The 20,375-nt window shown below is 38.2% G+C and overlaps 1 protein-coding gene across 8 annotated transcripts in view; it reads left to right on the top strand.

The window, feature by feature from the left end:
- The window catches only part of DNAJC2 (DnaJ heat shock protein family (Hsp40) member C2), a 39,856-nt gene that overhangs the window by 15,405 nt on the left and 4,076 nt on the right, over nucleotides 1-20,375 (top strand). For 4 of the 8 annotated variants that reach the window (XM_055590173.1, XM_055590175.1, XM_055590171.1 and 1 more), the window contains 12 exons: nucleotides 1,932-2,030; nucleotides 2,973-3,114; nucleotides 4,750-4,830; nucleotides 5,731-5,796; nucleotides 6,110-6,201; nucleotides 6,279-6,400; nucleotides 6,797-6,946; nucleotides 13,627-13,715; nucleotides 13,790-13,859; nucleotides 15,424-15,608; nucleotides 16,259-16,359; nucleotides 16,485-16,592. In XM_055590173.1, the coding sequence (XP_055446148.1) occupies nucleotides 1,932-2,030; nucleotides 2,973-3,114; nucleotides 4,750-4,830; nucleotides 5,731-5,796; nucleotides 6,110-6,201; nucleotides 6,279-6,400; nucleotides 6,797-6,946; nucleotides 13,627-13,715; nucleotides 13,790-13,859; nucleotides 15,424-15,608; nucleotides 16,259-16,359; nucleotides 16,485-16,592 (1,305 nt within the window). Of the gene's footprint in view, nucleotides 1-410; nucleotides 762-951; nucleotides 1,431-1,579; nucleotides 1,723-1,931; nucleotides 2,031-2,099; nucleotides 2,326-2,972; nucleotides 3,115-4,749; nucleotides 4,831-5,730; nucleotides 5,797-6,109; nucleotides 6,202-6,278; nucleotides 6,401-6,796; nucleotides 6,947-13,626; nucleotides 13,716-13,789; nucleotides 13,860-15,423; nucleotides 15,609-16,258; nucleotides 16,360-16,484; nucleotides 16,593-20,375 lie in introns of those variants that run through there. The other 4 variants (XM_055590177.1, XM_055590178.1, XM_055590176.1 and 1 more) reach the window with 4 other exon arrangements.

Raw genomic sequence — 20,375 nt, 5'->3', positions numbered from 1 at the left:
ATATATTATTTGTAGGTAATATGTGAAAGTGAAAGTTGCTCAGTCGTGTCCGACTCTTTGTGACCCCATGGACCATACAGTCCATGGACTTCTCTAGGCCAGAATACTGGAATGGGTAGCCTTTCCCTTCTCCAGGGGAGCTTCCCAACCCAGGGATCAAACCCAGGTCTCGTGCATTGCAGGCGGATTCTTTACCAGCTCAGTCAAAAGGGCAGCTGTAGGTAACAGGATCTACCTAAAAACTATAAGTGTTGAATTAAGTAGCCAAGTGCAAGAAAAATAAACAAAAATAATAGTTTCTGAAAGGTACCATCAAATATATTAGAAAGACAGAGTCATTTTAAAGATAATCCCATGACAAGAATAGGTAGCCAGAAACAGACCTTGGTAAAATTTACTGAGATAAAGGAAGCCTCACAAATTAGTAGAGAAGGGAAGGATTATTAGATAATGTTAAGACTTTGAAAATTAAATAAGCTTTTCAATTTTGACCATAGAAGATACTCAGATAGAAACATATCAAACTTCTGAAGAATGAAGGACCTCCTTTATAAGTACTGGAATACAATATAAAGGAAATGATCAGTAAATATGAATTAATGAACTGAATGTTTTTTAAAAACACAAGAATGGTCACAGCAGCTGGGGAGAGCATTAGCATCAAACGGACTAGGAGAGGCAGCATACAAGCACAGGCTCTGGAGTCAGGCTACCTGGATTGGAGCCTGATTTGGCCAGGACTTTGGACACGTTGAATAGAGGTAAAGTAAGTGGTTATTTAACCTCCTTGTGCCTTATTTCCTCATCTGTAAAATGGAGAAACTAATAGTACTTTTCTCAGAGAGTTACTGAAAAGATTAATTGATAAAGAGTGCTGGCACCTATTAAATGCTTAATGGATATTAACAGCTAGCCATTATTCACTGTAAAATGACTCACAAACTAAGAAGAAAAACTAAGATAGCTCTCTATTACTCCATAAGTAAGGGATGAAAGATAGAAACAACCACAAAAATTTTTTTGATCTTCAGCACCAGTGATAATGGTGTTTTAAACGATTGGATCCAGTGCTGTTGAGGTTGTGGTGAAAAGAATGTTAACATAGGGGTTGCAGTGGTGTAACTTTTAGAAAGAGATTTGTTCATACATTTCACTCACTGATACACTTCTCTAAGTATATACTGAGAAGAAAGAGTCATAAATATGAAAAAATAGTTCTGTACAAAATGATTCATATTGAAATATAGTAGTGAAGAATTGGAAACAATCTATAGTAAATACTCAGTAGTAGGGAAATAGTTGAATAAGTTATGATAAATCTACTTGAAATACTGTACTAAGTAGTTGTTAAAATTTTCTGAAGCGTTTGCACATGTCTGGAAAATGGAACTGCTGTAATGCTTAGTTGAAAAAAATCACAACTTAAATTGGTATGTATAATATGATTATACATTTTTAAAGGTATATGCTTAAGGGGGAAAAAGTCTGTGTGGAAGTACACCAAAATATTAATGGCAGTTGTCTTTTTGGGTGCTGGCACTTAGGCCAGTTCTTAGTTATTTCAGGGTTTCTCAGGTGGCCCAGTGGTAGTGAATCTGCCTGCCAATGTGGGAGACACAAGAGACTTGGGTTTCTGGATCAGGAAGATCCCCTGGAGGAGGAAATGGCAACCCACTCTAATAACCTTGCTGGAAAATCCCATGGACAGAGGAGCCTGGCAGGGTGCGGTCCATGGGGTTGCACAGAGTTGGACATGACTGAGCGCACACACACACTAAAATTATTTCTCTGTAATTTCTTTTTAATAAGCATATGTTTTACTGTGGGAGAAAATATTTTTAAACTAATATTATGCTTTTAAAAATGGCTCTGTTTAACTGATCTTTTTTAATTTTGATGACTAAAAGGACAAGTTATCTAAATCTTTGTAGATAAAGCAATGGTTTTAAAACATCACCCGGACAAACGGAAAGCAGCTGGTGAACCAATAAAAGAAGGAGATAATGACTACTTCACTTGCATAACTAAAGGTAAGAAAGCGCGTTCAAGAGTTGGGAATTTTTGATAGTGAAGATTATTTATTAATTGTTTAGATTGGGTTTCCTATGTATACTGCAGTTCATTTATACCATAACATTTAAAAACATTTTTAGTTAACATCTGGTTATTTGTGGTCATCTCCCCCAGAGCCTCACTTTATAAAGTGAGGTTCTCCCAACCAACGGCATCAGCAATACCAGAAATGCAGCTTGTCAGAAATGCAGAAGCTTTGGCCCTGCCCCAGACCTACTGAATCTGAATCTGCATTTTTAACAAGATCAGCAGGTGATTCTTATGAGAAGCTTATCCTGGAGTTACTTCATACAAGTGCTGTGTTTAAGGTTGAGACTACTAAGATCTTTTTCAGTTTCACTTTATGGAATTAAATTGTTCCTCAGATATTTTGCTTATTTAAATCAAGAAGTTGATTCTATCCTAGTCAAGGACCCACAGCTGTCAATGGCTATTTACATAGCCATATCCTCATAAGCAGATTAATTGAGGCAACCACCATTTCTAAATGTTTCCTTAAATGTGATTTTTAATTTTGATGCCAATTTTTTAAAAACTGTATACACACTTTTCAAACTTACTCTTCATTGGCTCACTCTTACACAGTACTCAGGATGCCAAAGATCCTTTGATTTTTTTTTTTTTTTTAACAGCCTTGGGATCTAACAGTTAATTTTCTAGCTATTTCTTTTTCCTCAGTCATGCTTTCTTCAAGATTGAGTGTTTACTGTTCTGTCCTTTCTTTTCCAGAAGAGATACTTATAGAAGTTTTTAAGTCCAGTTGTAACCAGTAGTGCTCAAGCTATTACTGAAGTCCTCCCCTCCCCATAAGCACACACAACTTTTAAGTACAAAAAATTATTTTAAGGAAAAAAATGTAGTATTATGGTGATGTGACCTTTGATTTTTTTTTTCTTCAGCTTATGAAATGCTATCTGATCCAGTGAAAAGACGAGCATTTAACAGTGTAGACCCTACTTTTGATAACTCAGTTCCTTCTAAAAGTGAAGCAAAGGACAATTTCTTCGAAGTGTTTTCCCCAGTGTTTGAAAGGAATTCCAGGTGAGTTATGGCATCCCCTTGTGATCATAATGCTCTACTGGCTGGCTTCTTAATAGTTCCAAGTTTCTGGGTTTTTCCTCTGGTAATAGTTTGGTTCTCTTCTTCCTCCTCCTTTACAATATTGAGCTCCTCTGGTGAACTTACTATGATTGTTTATTTTATTCTCTAAACAGTTCTTCCTTCCTGTAGTTAAATTAACTCACAGGACATTTTTCTTTTAAATTTCCTTTGGGGGAAAGACTAGTGGTTGACTTTATGTAGTGTGATGCTGATACTTAGGTGACAGTGATTTCCCATTTTCTCCTTCCCCTTTGTTAACAGGCACACTACCAACATTTGGTCAGTGTTCATTGAGGAAAAACTTTTATTCTATTTTTGCACATCTGATTATCATAAGGTTCTCTGACAAAGGGTAAATTTATATTTAAGATTAAGTCATATGTAATTTATTTAATTAAAATCAGTTTCAAATTGTGTGAACCAGTAATCTACATTTTTTTGCTTCCATCTGCACTGGAAGGTTTCTTCAGAGCACATCTTAGCTGCATATTGGAGTCAGCTGGGGAGCTTGAACAGTTCCTAATGCCTGGGTTCCACCTGGAGAAACTGAGATTTTAATTTAAGTGGTTTGGAATGCCTGTAGGTTTTTTAATGCTCGCAGGCGATTTTGATGGGTAGCTAAGTTTGGGAGAAGGCAATGGCAACACATTCCAGTACTCTTGCCTGGAAAAATCCCATGGATGGAGGAGCCTCGTGGGCTACAGTCCATGGGGTTGCTAAGAGTCAGACACAACTGAGCGACTTCACTTTCACTTTTTACTTTCATTCACTGGAGAAGGAAATGGCAACCCACTCACAGTGTTCTTGCCTAGAGAATCCCAGGGACGGGGGAGCCTGGTGGGCTGCCGTCTATGTGGTCGCACAGAGTCAGACACGACTGAAGCAACTTAGCAGCAGCAGCAGCAGCTAAGTTTGGGAAGCACTTTGATTAGTGGTTTGATACAGTCTACTATTTCCTACACCCTTTCTCCTTACCTTTGTTTTGTGGTTTAAAAAAAAAAATTAAGGTTGTAAAAAAAAATTAGTGTATTCATGTGTGTGTGGAACAGTGCATCAAGTTGGAAAAACAGGTCAACAGCAGTCTCAGGATCCTTTCAGAGATGGTGGGTGAAGTGCTAAACTTACAAGTCTGATTCTTAAGGGGGAGGTGGTAGAGATGAGGAGGTGGAAATCTATTCCCTCCGAGGATTCACGTTTCTTAAAAGGCTCAGCCTGCAGGTCACTTCTGTACTGCCTGTACTGCAGGACTAAGTGAGCTTGAAACATGGTGCTAGAGTCTGTTTTTCCTGGCCATCCTGGCATCTTCCACAACCTTGTAATTTACAGAACTAAAGATAAGCTGAGAGTTAGAACACTGTTCCATTGTTTTCTTCTGCACCCCCATCCTCCCCTTGCCCTCCCTTTACTGCACCTGTATTGCTCATCACAGCACTCCTGATCCCTCTGCTCTATCTCTTAGTCATGGAGGACGTAGGGCAGGGAGATTGTAAGGGACTGATAAAAACTTTTTTAACAAATCAGTTGTTGAATGTTTGTACAAAATGTTTTTAGCTTTTCCTTTTTTCAATATTTCAGGTGGTCAAATAAAAAAAATGTCCCTAAACTTGGTGATATGAATTCATCATTTGAAGATGTAGATGCATTTTATTCTTTCTGGTGAGTGAATACATTGTTTCTCCAGTGCTTTCATTTTTTAAGAAAAGCATTCAATAAGTACTTGATTGACTTTTATAAATTAATTGATGGGTGGGAAAATCACAGAACTTTCACTGAACAAAAGGAGGACTCTCTTAAATCAAAGTTTCCACAGAATGCTGTATTATCTCCTATGTAATATTTAGGCTATTATGATTGTTTTTTCAATCTCTTTCTATCAACCAGATTTCTAGATGTCAAGCACACTATAGCAATAAAAAAATGAAAAATAAGGAGTCGTTTGAATTCAGTAAAAAATAATTTTTCATTTATTTTTTAAAGTTATTTGAATATATGACAAAGGAAGACTGCAGTCTCTAACTGGTTCATTAATTTTAATACATATTACTCATTTTCTACTTTCATATTATGTGTGCTATATTTTCTCATTAAGGATCTGGTAAATATGAAAACAAAATCACTGTAAAACAGAAATGACAAATTTAGCTCTGTCAGTTGTAGTTGCTCTTACCTTCGGAGAATACAAACCAGGTAAAGTGACCATTACTAGATGACCTTAAAACTTGACAAATTAGTGGAGGTGAAGGCAGGGACAACTTGTACCAAGTCCCAGTCAAGCGTAAAACCTGATATTCAGAAGAGATAGCAGGAAGCTGTATTTTGATTTAAGGCTGATAAGTATTTTAGACTTCCATTCCGAATACAGCATCATTTTAAAAAGAAGAAGAAAAAGACTTGAGTACAGTGTGATTTCAGTATCAGAAAAGAGGGGAGGGATCTATTAAACTCATCCACTTGTCATTAAAGTTTCTTAAAATTTAATGCTCCTAACTTAATTTTAAAAGGAAGATATTTTTCATTTGTTTAGGCTTGACTTTATTTTATTTTTATTTATATTAGGTATAATTTTGATTCTTGGAGAGAATTTTCTTATTTAGATGAAGAAGAAAAAGAAAAAGCAGAATGGTATGTATGTAAATCATTGATAAGACATTTATTTGGTTATTTGGTATTTGTGATGATATAAAAATGCACCATGTGTATTTTCTTTCACATTTTTCTGTGTATCCATTTTAAATAAGTTTTTTGATATTTTGAGATCCCATCTCACAAGTTAAGCTTAATAGTGCTAAATATGATTATGAAATTGTCAATAAAGCTCAAGTCAGCAAATTCTTTTTCTTCTGGTTGCTTAACTAGTTTTATTTATAAAGCATTACATTTTCCTTTTATACCATCTATAAGCAATAGTTTGTTTCCAATATTTCCTATTTAATAGCCGTGACGAAAGGAGATGGATTGAAAAGCAGAACAGAGCAACAAGGGCCCAAAGGAAAAAAGAAGAAATGAACAGAATAAGAACATTAGTTGGTAAGTGTAACAAATGAATTTTTAGAGTTCTTTAATTAAATGTTAGACATTCAAAAGATTTAACTTTTTTTTGGTAGATAATGCATATAGCTGTGACCCAAGGATAAAAAAATTTAAGGAAGAGGAAAAAGCCAAGAAAGAAGCAGAAAAGAAAGCAAAAGCAGACGCAAAACGAAAGGAGCAAGAGGCTAAAGAGAAAGTAAGATGACATTTGATAAAGTTGGACTTTAAATGTTCATAATATTGTCAATCTTCAGATCTGTTTTAAACACTGACTCTGTCAGTAGAGAACTAGGTGCTTCTATGAATGAGTCATGACACTTAGCACAGTTGACAGAAGGATCTTCTTTACCACCAGATTCTTACTGGGCAAAAATATGAAGTCATATAAATTTCTCAACACTACACTTATTTCTAATATGTCTGTTTTACATTTCTACAAATTTTTGTAGAACTTTACCATCTGCTTTTCCTTCAGTCTTTGATAAGTTGATGTTTACCTTTCTGTAATATAAGTTACTAAAAACTGTATTTTTTAGTAAGGTTATAGAGCATTTAAGAATTCTAATTTTATTACTAAATAATTTTATTAAAGCAAAGACAAGCTGAATTAGAAGCTGCTCGGTTAGCAAAGGAGAAAGAAGAAGAGGAAGTTAGACAACAAGCATTATTGGCAAAGAAGGAAAAAGATATCCAGAAAAAAGCCATTAAGAAAGAAAGGCAAAAACTTCGAAACTTATGCAAGGTAGGTTGACTGACTGAACAAGCACTTGACATACAAGTAAATCAGATTTCTGTTTAAACTTAAAAATATTTCTATACGATAAAAATATAATTAAACTACTCTCTGCATTTTATCTCAAAACATAAATGTTTTAAAATTCACTTTTTAAAAATTTCACACATGCATATTCAGTATGCAACTCTGATAGGGTCGTGTTTTGTTTGTTTGTTTTTTAAAATAACCATCTTGCGATTTTAAACCTTCAGAAAGAAAAAAGCTTATTATTTTAATACATGTCCCATATTCAGATCTTCTTGATTATCTTAACATCTTTTTATACTTGAATTGTTCAAATTAGGATGTAAATAAGAGCAACAGTGTCAGCTGTGTTTCTCCTGGTTGTGTCTGTCACAGGTCCCCTACCATCACTATCTCGCCCCCTTCCCCCAGTTGGAGATACCAGATCATTTATTCTAAGAATGCACCACAAATTGGTTTTGTCTGGTTGCTTCTTTAATAGTGTAAATTAATTTTTATCACAGAAAAAGTTATTTTAGAAGTTAAACATGGGTTGCTTTTAAGGATCTAAAAGCTTTCATTTTTGTCTAAATAAAGGGATATTATTTAGTTCAATGCTGCTAGTTTGTGTTCAAATAGATTTTACTAAAAATATTAACTAAAAAGGCCCAAAAGTTTTCAAATGTAGTTTTGTCCAAGAGACAGTCTTACGTTTTAAACTGGTAAAGTTAGAGGCCAGTATTATTTTATATCACACAGCATAAAATGGATAAATTAATGAAATTCCAAGCTAGAGATTGCCACACCATATACTACACCATTGTAGTTTAATTCAGCAAATATGTTCATGCTTACTATGTACAGAAAACTCTTTCATGTAACTGTCCAGAGGCTCCAGACACTAGAATATGTATTCTAATATATGGCATCTTAAATCTTCACTTAATAAAACTGAAATTAAAACTGCCCCATCACTAGGCTTTGAAAGGCATTTAATAAAAATACAATCTGTCTCTTCAGACTTTTGACAAGTGGAAAATCTAAATAGAAAAAATGAAATATTTTCCTCAGATTTCACCTAAAAAATTATATTGAGAAGAATGCAGTGTATTATAGTTACTGAGAGCATGGACTCAGGGCTAGCAGCTTAGATTTGAAGTCATTCTCTACTTCCTATGTCCTGGCTGTGGTTCTCAGGAGGTTCCCTCAACCTATTTGTGTCTCAATTTCCTCACTTTTACAGTAACTGAAATAATACCTAGAAAGAGTTATGAAGATGAGAGGAGATCATTCACATGTAGCACTTGTTAGATTTGGCATAAGGAGAACTGAATCAAAAACTTTAAAAGTTAGTTAGAAAATAGAAAATTTTAAAAGTTCTTAGAGATGGTACATAAAAGAGGGTTAAAGTTCTAGCCTTTGGTAACTTTATATTATTGCTCCTTTGCAGCGTAAGTTCTTTTATTCACTCATCAGATATCTGATAGGCACTAAGTATGTGCCAAGCAGTTACAACTGATGTTGTTGATATAATGAAAACACAGTCTTTGCTTTTAGGAATCCACTAGTTAATGATGGAGAATGAAAAGAAAACAGGCAATTGAAATAACTTAAACATGAGTACCAGGTTGAAAAAGTACCAAACAGGTGGTTAAGGAAGGATATTTGAATCTAGTGGGATTTAGTCAGGTGAAGCAGTGTGTATATGAGATTAGATGAGAGAGATCAAGGAGCACTGACACATCCATACAAGAGGTTTGATGAACCAGAAGTAGCTGAAGGAGAGGTTGGGTCTTAAAGGACATTGCTAGTCTAAATCTGATCCTGAGCCAGTTTTGCTCAGGATGCCAAGAGAACACAAGAGGCCAAGAGACAAAAGTCTTTTGCATAATCCAGGTGAGAGGATGGGCCTTAAACTGGTAGAGATGGTGGAAACAGACAAAGGTAGATGACATGAACCAACGTTTAGGAGGTAAGATCTCCTGTTGCCTGTTGGGTATCAATACTGATTATAAGTTGGAGGAAGTATAAGGGGTAATACATGTTCTGGTTTCTTGAGTGGAATATTAGATGGTTTATAATATTACTCAGTGAAATAGAAAGCAAAGGAAGAGGAAAGGGCTTAGGAAAAATTATTTCAGTTTCGGGCATGCTGAGATAAAGATACTCAGTAGGTGGTTTTGAGGTACAAGTCTGGCGTTTAGCAAGATCATCACAGAGTCATCCACATCTCAGTGGAGAGTAGATGAGACTCCCAGGGAGAAAGAATAAAGAAGTATAGAGATCAGACCCTGGCAATCACCAATACTTAAGGTATGGATAGAGGAGCACTGATGTTAATATAATAACACAGTCTTTGCTTTCAAGATCCACTAGTTAATGATGGAGAATGATAAGAAAACAGGCAATTGAAATACTTAAAGATGAGTACTAGGTTGAGAAAGTACCAAACAGGTGGTGTTAAGGAAGAAAGTGAAAGTGAAGTCGCTCAGTCGTGTCCGACTCTTTGCAGCTCCATGGGCTATAGCCTACCAGGCTTCTCCGTCCATGGGATTTTCCAGGCAAGAATACTGGAGTGGGTTGCCATTTGAAGGGAGGGAACAAACAACAGGGAGGAAACAGTCCCACCCATCAACAGAAAATTGGATTAAAAATTGACTGAGCATAGCCCCGCCCATCAGAACCAGACCCAGTTGTCTCCCCCTGCCCTGCCCCGAGTCAATCTCCTGTCAGAAAGCTGTCTTCATAAGCCTCTTATCCTTATTCACCAGAGGGAAGACAGAATAAAAACCATGATCACAGAAAATTAACCAAACTGATAACATGGACCATGGCCTTGTCTAACTCAGTGAAACTATGAGCCATGCCTTGTAGGGCCACCCAAGATGGACACATCATAATGGAGAGTTCTAACAAAACGTGTTCCACTGGAGAAGGGAGTGGCAAACTACTTCAGTATTCTTGCCTTGAGAAGCCCATGAACGATATGAAAAGGCAAAAAGATACAACCCTGAAAGATGAACTCCCCAGGTCAGTAGGTGCCCAATATGCTACTGGAGAAGAGCAGAGAAATAACTCCAGAAAGAGTGAAGAGACAGAGCCAAAGTGAAAAAACACCACCCAGTTGTGGATGTGACTGGTGTTGGAAGTAAAGTCCGATGCAGTAAAGAACAATATTGCATAGGAACCTGGAATGTTAGGTTCATGAATTAAGGTAGATTGAAAGTGGTCAAACAAGAGATGGCAGGAGTGAATGTCAACATTTTAGGAATCAGTGAACTAAATAAAATGGATGGGAATGGGTGAATTTAATTCAGGTGACTATTATATCTACTGCTGTGGGCATGAATCCCTTAGAAGAAATAGACTAACCCTCACAGTCATAGTCAACAAAAGAGACCAAAATGCAGTACTTGGGTTCAGTCTCAAAAATAACAGAATGATCTCTGTTTCCAAGGCAAACCATTCAGTATCACAGTAACCTAAGTCTAAGCCCCAGCTGCTAATGCCAAAGAATCTAAAGTTTAACAGTTCTATGATGACTTACAAGAGCTTCTAGAGCTAACACCCAAAAAAGATGTCCTTTGCATCATAGGGAACTGAAATACAAAAGTAGGAAGTCAAGAGGTACCTGGAGTACCAGGCAAGTTTGGTCTTGGAGTACAAAATGAAGGAGGGCAAAGGCTAACAGAGTTTTGCTAAGAGAATGCACTGGTCGTAGCAAACACCATCTTCCAACAACACAAGAGACATCTCTACACATGTACATAACCATATGGTCAATACCAAAATCAGATTGATTATATTCCTTGCAGCCGAAGATGGAGAAGGTCAGTGAAAAAAAGACTCGGAGCTGACTGTGGATCAGATCATGAATTCCTTATTGCACAGTTCACACTTAAATGGAGAAGGAAATGGCAACCCACTCCAGTATTCTTGCCCGGAGAATCCCACAGACAGAGGAACCTGGTGAGCTATAGTCCATGGGATCACGAAGAGTCAGACACGACTGAGCAGCTATACACACACAGGGAAAACCACTAGACCATTCGGGTATGATCTAAATCAAATCCCTTATGATTATATAGTGGATGTGACAAATAGATTCAAGGGATTAGATCTGATAGACAGAGTGCCTGAAGAACTATGGACAGAGGTTCTTAACATTGTACAGAAAGCAGTGATCAGGACCATCCCCAAGAAAAAGAAAAGGCAAAATGGTTGTCTGAGGAGGCCTTACAAATAGCTGAGAAAAGAAGAGAAGCGAAAGGCAGAGGGTAAAAGGAAAGATATACTCATCTGAATGCAGAGTTCTAAATAGCAAGGAGAGATAAGAAAGCCTTCCTTAGTGATCAATGCAAAGAAAGAGGAAAACAATAGAATGGGAAAGACTAGAGATCTCTTCAAGAAAATTAGAGATACCAAGGGAACACTTCATGCAAAGATGGGAACAATAAAGGACAGAAATGGTATGGACCTAACGGAAGCAGAAGATATTAAGAAAAGTGGCAAAAATACACAGAACTATACAAAAAAGATCTTCATGACCCAGATAATCACTATAGTGTGATCACTCACCTAGAGCCAGACATCCTGGAATGTGAAGTCAAGTGGCCTTAGGAAGCATCACTACAAACAAAGCTAGTGTAGGTGATGGATTTCCAGCTGAGCTATTTTAAATCCTAAAAGATGATGCTGCAAAAGTGCTACACTCAATATGCCAGCAAATTTGGAAAACTCAGCAGTGGCCACAGGACTGGAAAAGGCCAGTTTTCATTTCAATCCCAAAGAAAGGCAGTGCGAAAGAATGTTCAAACAACCACACAACTGCACTCATCTCTCACGCTAGCAAAGTAATGCTCAAAATTCTCCAAGCGACGCTACAACAGAACATGAACCAAGAACTTCCAGATGTTCAAGCTGGATTTAGAAAAGGCAGAGGAACCAGAGATCAAATTGCCAACATCTGTTGGATCATAGAAAAAGCAAGAGAGTTCCAGAAAGACATCTACTTCTGTTTACTGACTATGCCAAAGCCCTTGACGGTGTGGATCACAGCAAACTGGAATATTCCTAAAAGAGATGGGAATACCAGACCATCTTACCTGCTTCCTGAGAAAACGGTATGCAGGTCAAGAAGCAATAGTTAGAACCAGACATGGAACAACAGACATGGTTCCAAATTGGGAAAGGAGTACATCAAGGCTATATATTGTCACCTTGCTTATTTAAGTTATATGCAGAGTACGTCATGCAAAATGCCAGGCTTGGTGAAGCACAAGCTGGAATCAAGATTGCCAGAAGAAATACCAATAACTGACATATGCAGATGATACCACTCTTAAGGGAGAAAGCAAAGAAGAACTGAAGAGCCTCTTGATGAAAATGAAAGAGGAGAGTGAAAAAGTTGGCTTAAAACTCAGCATTCAAAAAACTTAAGATCATGGCATCTGGTCTCATTACTTCATGGCAAATAGATAGGGAAACAACAGAAACAGTGACAGACTTTATTTTCTTGGGCTCCAAAATCACTGCAGATGGTGATTGCAGCCATGAAATTAAAAGATGCTTGCTCCTTGGAAAAAAAGCTATGACCAACTTAGACAGCATATTAAAATGCAGAAACATTACTTTGCCAACAAAGGTCCATCTAGTCAAAGCTATGGTTTTTCCATTAGTCATGTTTGGTTGTGAGAGTTGGACTATAAAGAAAGCTGAGCGCCAAAGAATTGATGCTTTTGAACTGTGGTGTTGGAGAAGACTCTTGAGAGTCCTTTGGACTGCGAGGAGATCCAACCAGTCAATTCTAAAGGAAATCAGTCCTGAATGTTCATTGGAAGGACTGACGCTGAGGCTGAAGCTCCAATACTTCAGCCACCTGATGCAAAGAACTGACTCATTGGGAAAGGCCCTGATGCTGGGAAAGACTGAAGGCAGGAGGAGAAGGGGACAACAGAGGATGAGATGGTTGGATGGCATCACCAATTTGATGGACATGAGTAAGCTCCAGGAGTTGGTGATCGACAGGGAAGCCTGGCATGCTGCAGTCCATGGGGTCACAAAGAGTTGTACATGACTAAGTGACTGAACTGAGAGGAAGCGGAAGCCTAGGGAAGTGTCCCAGTAAAAGAAGCATTGGAACCTTAGCACCAGGTTGCATGGAGTAAGGGAGCAAGGAAAAACGAGGAATGGGAGATGTGTCAGCGGCAGCTTAAAGAAGCATGAGAAGTACTTCCGATTCTTGTTCATCTAGGCACATCATGACATTCCATTCTAGGTATCATGTCTAGTCAACAGGTGTTGCTGGACTTCCTGTTTCTTAACACATTATTTTTTTATGTTTGGCGCACACACTAGATAGAACAGGTAGCCTAACAAAGGGATTTTGTTGTAAAGAGTTTCTTGATTCTTCAGTGGTTCTGTGGGGAATCATTGTTTTATAACATCCAGAAGTCCTCTGCACCATCACATTTCTGTTTTGCTCCATCCTTGCTGATGCCTCTTTATTGCTGGCTGGCCAGGGAGAGCCTTGGGAGGTGCCCTGGGAATGTGGTTGGTGGTGGTCAGAAGGCAACATGTTCAACCTAAGAAGTTCTCAAAAACTTCAAGCTTTGTAATTGTGTTTATGGATGTCTTGAGTGCCAGTAGATAGAAGATGAAAATGTTTGTGTTTATACTTCTAGACCTGGAATCACTTTTCTGACAGTGAGGCAGAACGTGTTAAAATGATGGAAGAAGTGGAAAAACTTTGTGATCGGCTTGAATTAGCAAGGTATAACTATAGAGCTGCTGTTGAAGTCTTCTGTTGGGCTTGGGATAAAGTTTCATCCCCTTTTTTCTTTTAAGTTTACAGTGCTTGAATGAAACACTCACATCTTCTACTAAAGAAGTAGGAAAGGCTGCTCTGGAGAAACAGGTAATCGTATCACTTCTACCTGTATTTAGCACTTAATTCTGCCTCAGTACTGCTTTCACCTCAGTATTTCCCCACCTAACATGGAAGTTACTGTAGGGGCAGAAAGCGTCTCATTTCTGTTTGGGTTGATGTAAACTGGATTTAAGTATTTATGCTTATTATCATATATATTTGTTTGATTTGTGGTTATCTAGCACACTAATCTGGAGAAGGAAATGGCAACCCACTCCAGTATTCTTGCCTGGAGAATCCCAGGGACGGGGGAGTCTGGTGGGCTGCCATCTATGGGGTCACACAGAGTCGGACACGACTGAAGTGACTTAGCAGCAGCAGCACATTAATCATAGATTTTTCAGAATCACTGTTAAAAAAAAATTGTGTTAATTCCTTGAGCAAATTTTTGTAGGATAATAACATTTAGAACCAAAAGAGATTTTTATTCTGTCTAGTCTACACCTTTTATTTTACAGATGAGGAAACAGGCCCAGAAATTCAATTCAGTGCAACAAGTGTTAGTACCTGCTATATATAACCCTGTGCCTAGGTGATGTGGAGAAAGTCTTACGCTATTTATTGTTGCCACAAAGTTCAGGAACAGTTACACTAAAGAGAAAAGGCCTAAGGATCAAAAGATGCAGGACACCCAGTAAATACCGTCTGTAGCTTAGAGAGGAAGTGCCAACACTAGGTTGGAGTGGTCAGGGAAGCTCAGCGAAGGGTTTGAGCCAGTTTTGAAGGACGACATTGTTAAGATCAGGGGAGCAGCATGAACCATAAAATACAGGTAGGAGTACAAAGTTGGCAGGGACGGGGATTGGGAGATTAAGTTGGTTAAGAAGAGTAGAGCCAAATTAAGCCAGATTTGAATACCAAGATGACTAGTTTCCATAAGCACAGATCTTTTGAATAGCACAGGGTTAACACTGCTATTAATCTGGCATTTGTAGACAAGAGGCATTGGATGAGTGTAAGTGACTAGTGTAAGAATCTCACTTGGAGGACTTGGACTATGAGTAATAATGGGAATCACTGAAATGTTTGGGACTTGGTGACTTGTTCTAAGGGACTGAAGTGGGAAAATGAGTCAAAGATGACTCCAAGATAGCAGAAGCAACATCAAGTAAAGGCATGTTTTTGTTTTTGTTGTTTCACTTGTGCATGTTTGAAGCTACACTGGAAGTGACAGTGTAAAAGGTAGAACTTAAAGATTAAACAAAGGGCACTTTGCTGTGCTGCTACCTTTTTGTAGAGAATAAATGAGACTATCTGCAAGAGAGGATAGATAAGAGCTTTGAAATTGCCTTGTGGGTGAGTAACCCACTGACTGTAGACTTCACAAGTAGTGTCCACAGCAAATAGCTATCATGTGACAGGAATACAGTGTAGTTTAGGCTGAGGCTGGTTCTTGGTTCCTTGAAGCAGAGATATGCAGCCTGGCTGGGGCAATGTAGGGTCCTTGTCTGAATGATGCTGAGGGTCAAGAACCACAGGGGCCCAGCCAGAAAGAGAACTCAGAGTAGTAAGATGCTTTAAGTCCCTGACTTAACCTATGATATTTGTGTAGATAGAAGAAATAAATGAGCAAATTAGAAAAGAGAAAGAGGAAGCTGAGGCTCGTATGCGACAAGCATCTAAGAATGCAGAGAAGTCAGCTGGCGGAGGTGGAAACGGAAGTAAACATTGGTCAGAAGATGATCTGCAATTACTCATTAAAGCTGTGAATCTCTTCCCTGCTGGAACAAATTCAAGGTATTGGTTCTAATGAAGCTTCTCTTCACTGGAGCCTCAGGATTATGTAGACAAGCATCTGAAATAGCAGCATATTGCAGCAAGTTTCCAAAGATGTGCTTGGGTCTAGATGCTAAATTCTGTGCCACTGTGGAAAACGTAAAAAGCAGAGTGCATTTTGAACCTGCTTGCTAGTCTTAACAGCTTATACCAGCACACATACAAAGATCCATATATACAGCAGGATGCTTCATCAGTTTCTCAGGAAATTAAGGATCATGAAACATAAACCTTGACTGTCACGTTGGCCTATTCCATTGTGGCTTATACTAGGCACTAGGTTTTGTGTTCCATGGTTTCTCTTTAGTCTTAATTCTCCTGTATTACTTCCCACCTCAACCTGGAGCTTAAAAGTATGTGTCCAAATGGCAGTGTACACAAATGTGTGCTCTTATTTCTGTTGATTTTTTACATGATCTGTAAGATTTTATACAAACTTGAAACCAAGATTATACACAGCTGATTTAAACACTCAAGTCCAGGCAATAGTAATAATTAGAGCACTGATTTAGAGCTAATTCTTTAGATGTTATAGCTAACCCTTCTGCAGTAAAAATGTAGGATCATTCTGAATTTTTTTTTTCTTCTCATTATTATATCCATTTTTCTAGATGGGAAGTTATTGCTAATTACATGAACATACATTCTTCTTCTGGAGTTAAGAGAACCGCCAAAGATGTTATTGGCAAAGCAAAGAGCCTTCAAAAACTTGGTGAGTTAGTTTTTGGCAAATGAGTTTCTTTGCTACCTGAGATACATATTTTAAAAGTAATCTATGTGATTTAATGAAAGACTGAGATGAACTGTATTAAAAAAAATTTTTTTTTCCCTTCTCAGACCCTCATCAAAAGGATGACATAAACAAAAAGGCTTTTGATAAATTTAAGAAAGAACATGGTGTGGTGCCTCAGGCAGACAATGCAACACCTTCAGAACGATTTGAAGGTAATGAAATTTCATTCTTCTGAGTAGAAAATGCTAACCTTGTGTCTATCTGGGAATATACAAGATCTAGGGCCTACAAGCAGAATGACTGGAAAATAAAGCATTTAGCGGACTGGAAGGTGTAATCTTTTAGGACTGACTGACTTCAACACCACTGAGAACTGCAGTTCTTCCATTTCATATGCCATGAGGGGAGGGGTGTGTTTGTTTTGTTATCGGATTTTAACAAATCAGAATTAAAGGATATTAGGACGATTGAAATTTAAGGTCTGTAACTAACTTTTTATCAAGGTTAATTTCCTGATTTTGAAAAATATACTATATAAGGAAATGTTCTAGTTTTTAAGAGAAGACAGGAGTTAAGGGGAAGCATGCCTACAAATCACATGGTTCAGAACAAGTTACGCGGACACAATTTGTTATGCTGACATTGTCTTTGAGTGTTCTAGCTAATCTCTGATTACTCTGGACCAGTGTGTTTCAAATGCAAATTATGACTCAGAAGTGGGTCATGAAATCAGTTTAATGGGTCATGAATAGAAAATATCAGAGGGTATTACATCTGTTATTCAAGTGGGTATTTGTGAAACTTCTGTTCATGTGTATATGTGTTCGGAATGTGATACATTTTTCCTTACTCTGAGTTGTTGACAAAAGTTTGAAAAGTTCTCTTTGACTTCATGCATTTGTGAGCCACCAGTCCTTTCTCCCTAAGCTAATCTTGGATACACTTTGCAGATCACAGTGCCAGATCTGTTTTGGGATTAACTAACAGCTTTGACTCTTCGTGACCTCCTGTCCCTATCTTAGCAGTGCCACTTTTCCTATCTTCTTAGTCTGATTTATTATCCTGTATTTCAATTTGAAAATATTTTAATAGAGACTTAGAATGTTCTATAAAGAGCAAAAAATCATTGTGTTTGCTTGTTGCATTTGCAAAATCAAGGGTGACTTTTGTCTAGGCTGAGTGTTACTTTGGCTCTTTTAAGAATGTTACCTGGAGTAGAAGTGGCAACTACTCCAGTATTCTTGCCTGGAAAATTCCATGGACAGATGAGCCTGACAGGCTACAGTCCATGGGGCCACAAAAGGTCAGAAACCACTGAGCAGTTGAGCACAAGAAAGATAAGTAACAAAGTGGATATTTCAGGACACTTGGAGGGCACGTCTAAAGGAGATAATGCTCTTTTCCCTATGCCCTCCACAAAAATGCAGACATGTTCAGATATTACTGTTATTTTCAGCCCTTTCTTACGGTTCTAATTTACATGCTTGAGGCAGGCACTGATGGTTGTTTTCTGGCAAGTGGGAGACCCTGTGAGGGCAGGAGTGATTGGTGGTGATGTGGTACTTGGGCCCGACTCCTTTATCTCTTCTATGGATTTAATGGGTAGGCCCCCCTCTCTCCAACTGTACCAGTAAACAGCAAGCTGGCTGCATTTTTTGGAATGGTGATTTCTCATGGAAATTTTACATCTCATTCATTTTGGTATTTTTTAGTACTGGGTTGGCCAAAAAGTTCATTCAGGTTTTTCCAGAAAATGTTAAAAAACCCAAATGAACTTTTTGGCCAACCCAATACTTGGATAATAATAGCAGATAATAATTACATGCCAGTTCCATCTTTTTTCCAAGAGAGAGAAAATGAGTTAAATCTATGATGTTAAATGGGTCTTCAAACTAATAAAACAAAATTCCACTTAAGGGTTTTCTGGAACTTAAAAGCTGACTTCAAAAAAACCAGAAGTCTTTAATCTGTCTAATCTGTCTTTAAATGGAAGTTCTCTGCCTTGTTTTGAGGTATGTTGTTTTTTAACTTGTTCACTGTGCCTATGAGTATTTTTTAATTGGGAAATAACTTAGATTTCCAGACTTCACCCCTGGATACCATTTGAAGTAGTAGTCTCATTACTGGCAGTATAGGTGCCGCTGTGTTCTCATTGCATGGTCTGAAATAACTTAAGCTATGGCTGTCTGGGGCGGCCTTAGAAATAGCTGTGAAAAGAAGAGAAGCGAAAAGCAAAAGAAAAAAGGAAAGATATGAACATCTGAATGCAGAGTTCCAAAGAATAGCAAAAAGAGATAAGAAAGCCTTCTTCGGTGATCAATGCAAAGAAATAGAGGAAAACAACAGAATGGGAAAGACTAGGGATCTCTTCAAGAAAATCAGAGATACCAAAGGAACATTTCATGCAAAGATGGGCTCAATAAAGGACAGAAATGGTATGGACCTAACAGAAGCAGAAAAGAAGAAGAGATGGCAAGAATACACAGAAGAACTATACAAAAAAGATCTTCACGACCCAGATAATCACGATGGTGTGATCACTGACCTAGAGCCAGACATCCTGGAATGTGAAGTCAAGTGTGCCTTAGAAAGCATCACTACGAACAAAGCTAGTGGAGGTGATGGAATTCCATTTGAACTATTCCAAATCCTGAAAGATGATGCTGTGAAAGTGCTGCACTCAATATGCCAGCAAATTTGGAAAACTCAGCAGTGGCCACAGGACTGGAAAAGGTCAGTTTTCATTCCAATCCCAAAGAAAGGCAATGCCAAAGAATGCTCAAACTACCGCACAATTGCACTCATCTCACACGCTAGTAAAGTAATGCTCAAAATTCTCCAAGCCAGGCTTCAGCAATATGTGAACTGTGAAATTCCTGATGTTCAAGCTGGATTTAGAAAAGGCAGAGGAACCAGAGATCAAACTGCCAACATCCGCTGGATCATGGAAAAAGCAACAGAGTTCCAGAAAGGCATCTATTTCTGCTTTATTGACTATGCCAAAGCCTTTGACTGTGTGGATCACAATAAACTGTGGAAAATTCTTCAAGAGATGGGAATACCAGACCACCTGATCTGCCTCTTGAGAAATTTGAATGCAGGTCAGGAAGCAACAGTTAGAACTGGACATGGAACAACAGACTGGTTCCAAATAGGAAAAGGAGTTCGTCAAGGCTGTATATTGTCACCCTGTTTATTTAACTTCTTTGCAGAGTACATCATGAGAAACGCTGGACTGGAAGAAACACAAGCTGGAATCAAGATTGCAGGGAGAAATATCAATAACCTCAGATATGCAGATGACACCACCCTTATGGCAGAAAGTGAAAAGGAACTCAAAAGCCTCTTGATGAAAGTGAAAGTGGAGAGGGAAAAAGTTGGCTTAAAGCTCAACATTCAGAAAACAAAGATCATGGCATCTGGTCCCATCACTTCATGGGAAATAGATGGGGAAACAGTGTCAGACTTTATTTTTCTGGGCTCCAAAATCACTACAGATGGTGACTGAAGCCATGAAATTAAAAGACGCTTACTCCTTGGAAGGAAAGTTATGAACCAACCTAGATAGCATATTCAAAAGCAGAGACATTACTTTGCCAACAAAAGTCCATTTAGTCAAGGCTATGGTTTTTCCTGTGGTCACGTATGGATGTGAGAGTTAGACTGTGGAAAACGGCTGAGCGCCGAAGAATTGATGCTTTTGAACTGTGGTGTTGGAGAAGACTCTTGAGAGTCCCTTGGACTGCAAGGAGATCCAACCAGTCCATTCTGAAGGAGATCAGCCCTGGGTGTTCTTTGGAAGGAATGATGCTAAAGCTGAAACTCCAATACTTTGGCCACCTCATGTGAAGAGCTGACTCACCGGAAAAGACTCTGATGCTGGGAGGGATTGGGGGCAGGAGGAAAAGGGGACAACAGAGGATGAGATGGCTGGATGGCATCACTGACTCGATGGACATGAGTCTCAGTGAACTTCGGGAGTTGGTGATGGACAG

Source organism: Bubalus kerabau, chromosome 8, assembly GCF_029407905.1.
Source record: "Bubalus kerabau isolate K-KA32 ecotype Philippines breed swamp buffalo chromosome 8, PCC_UOA_SB_1v2, whole genome shotgun sequence".
Lineage (NCBI taxonomy): Eukaryota > Metazoa > Chordata > Mammalia > Artiodactyla > Bovidae > Bubalus > Bubalus kerabau.
This window is presented reverse-complemented; position numbering and strand designations above follow the sequence as displayed.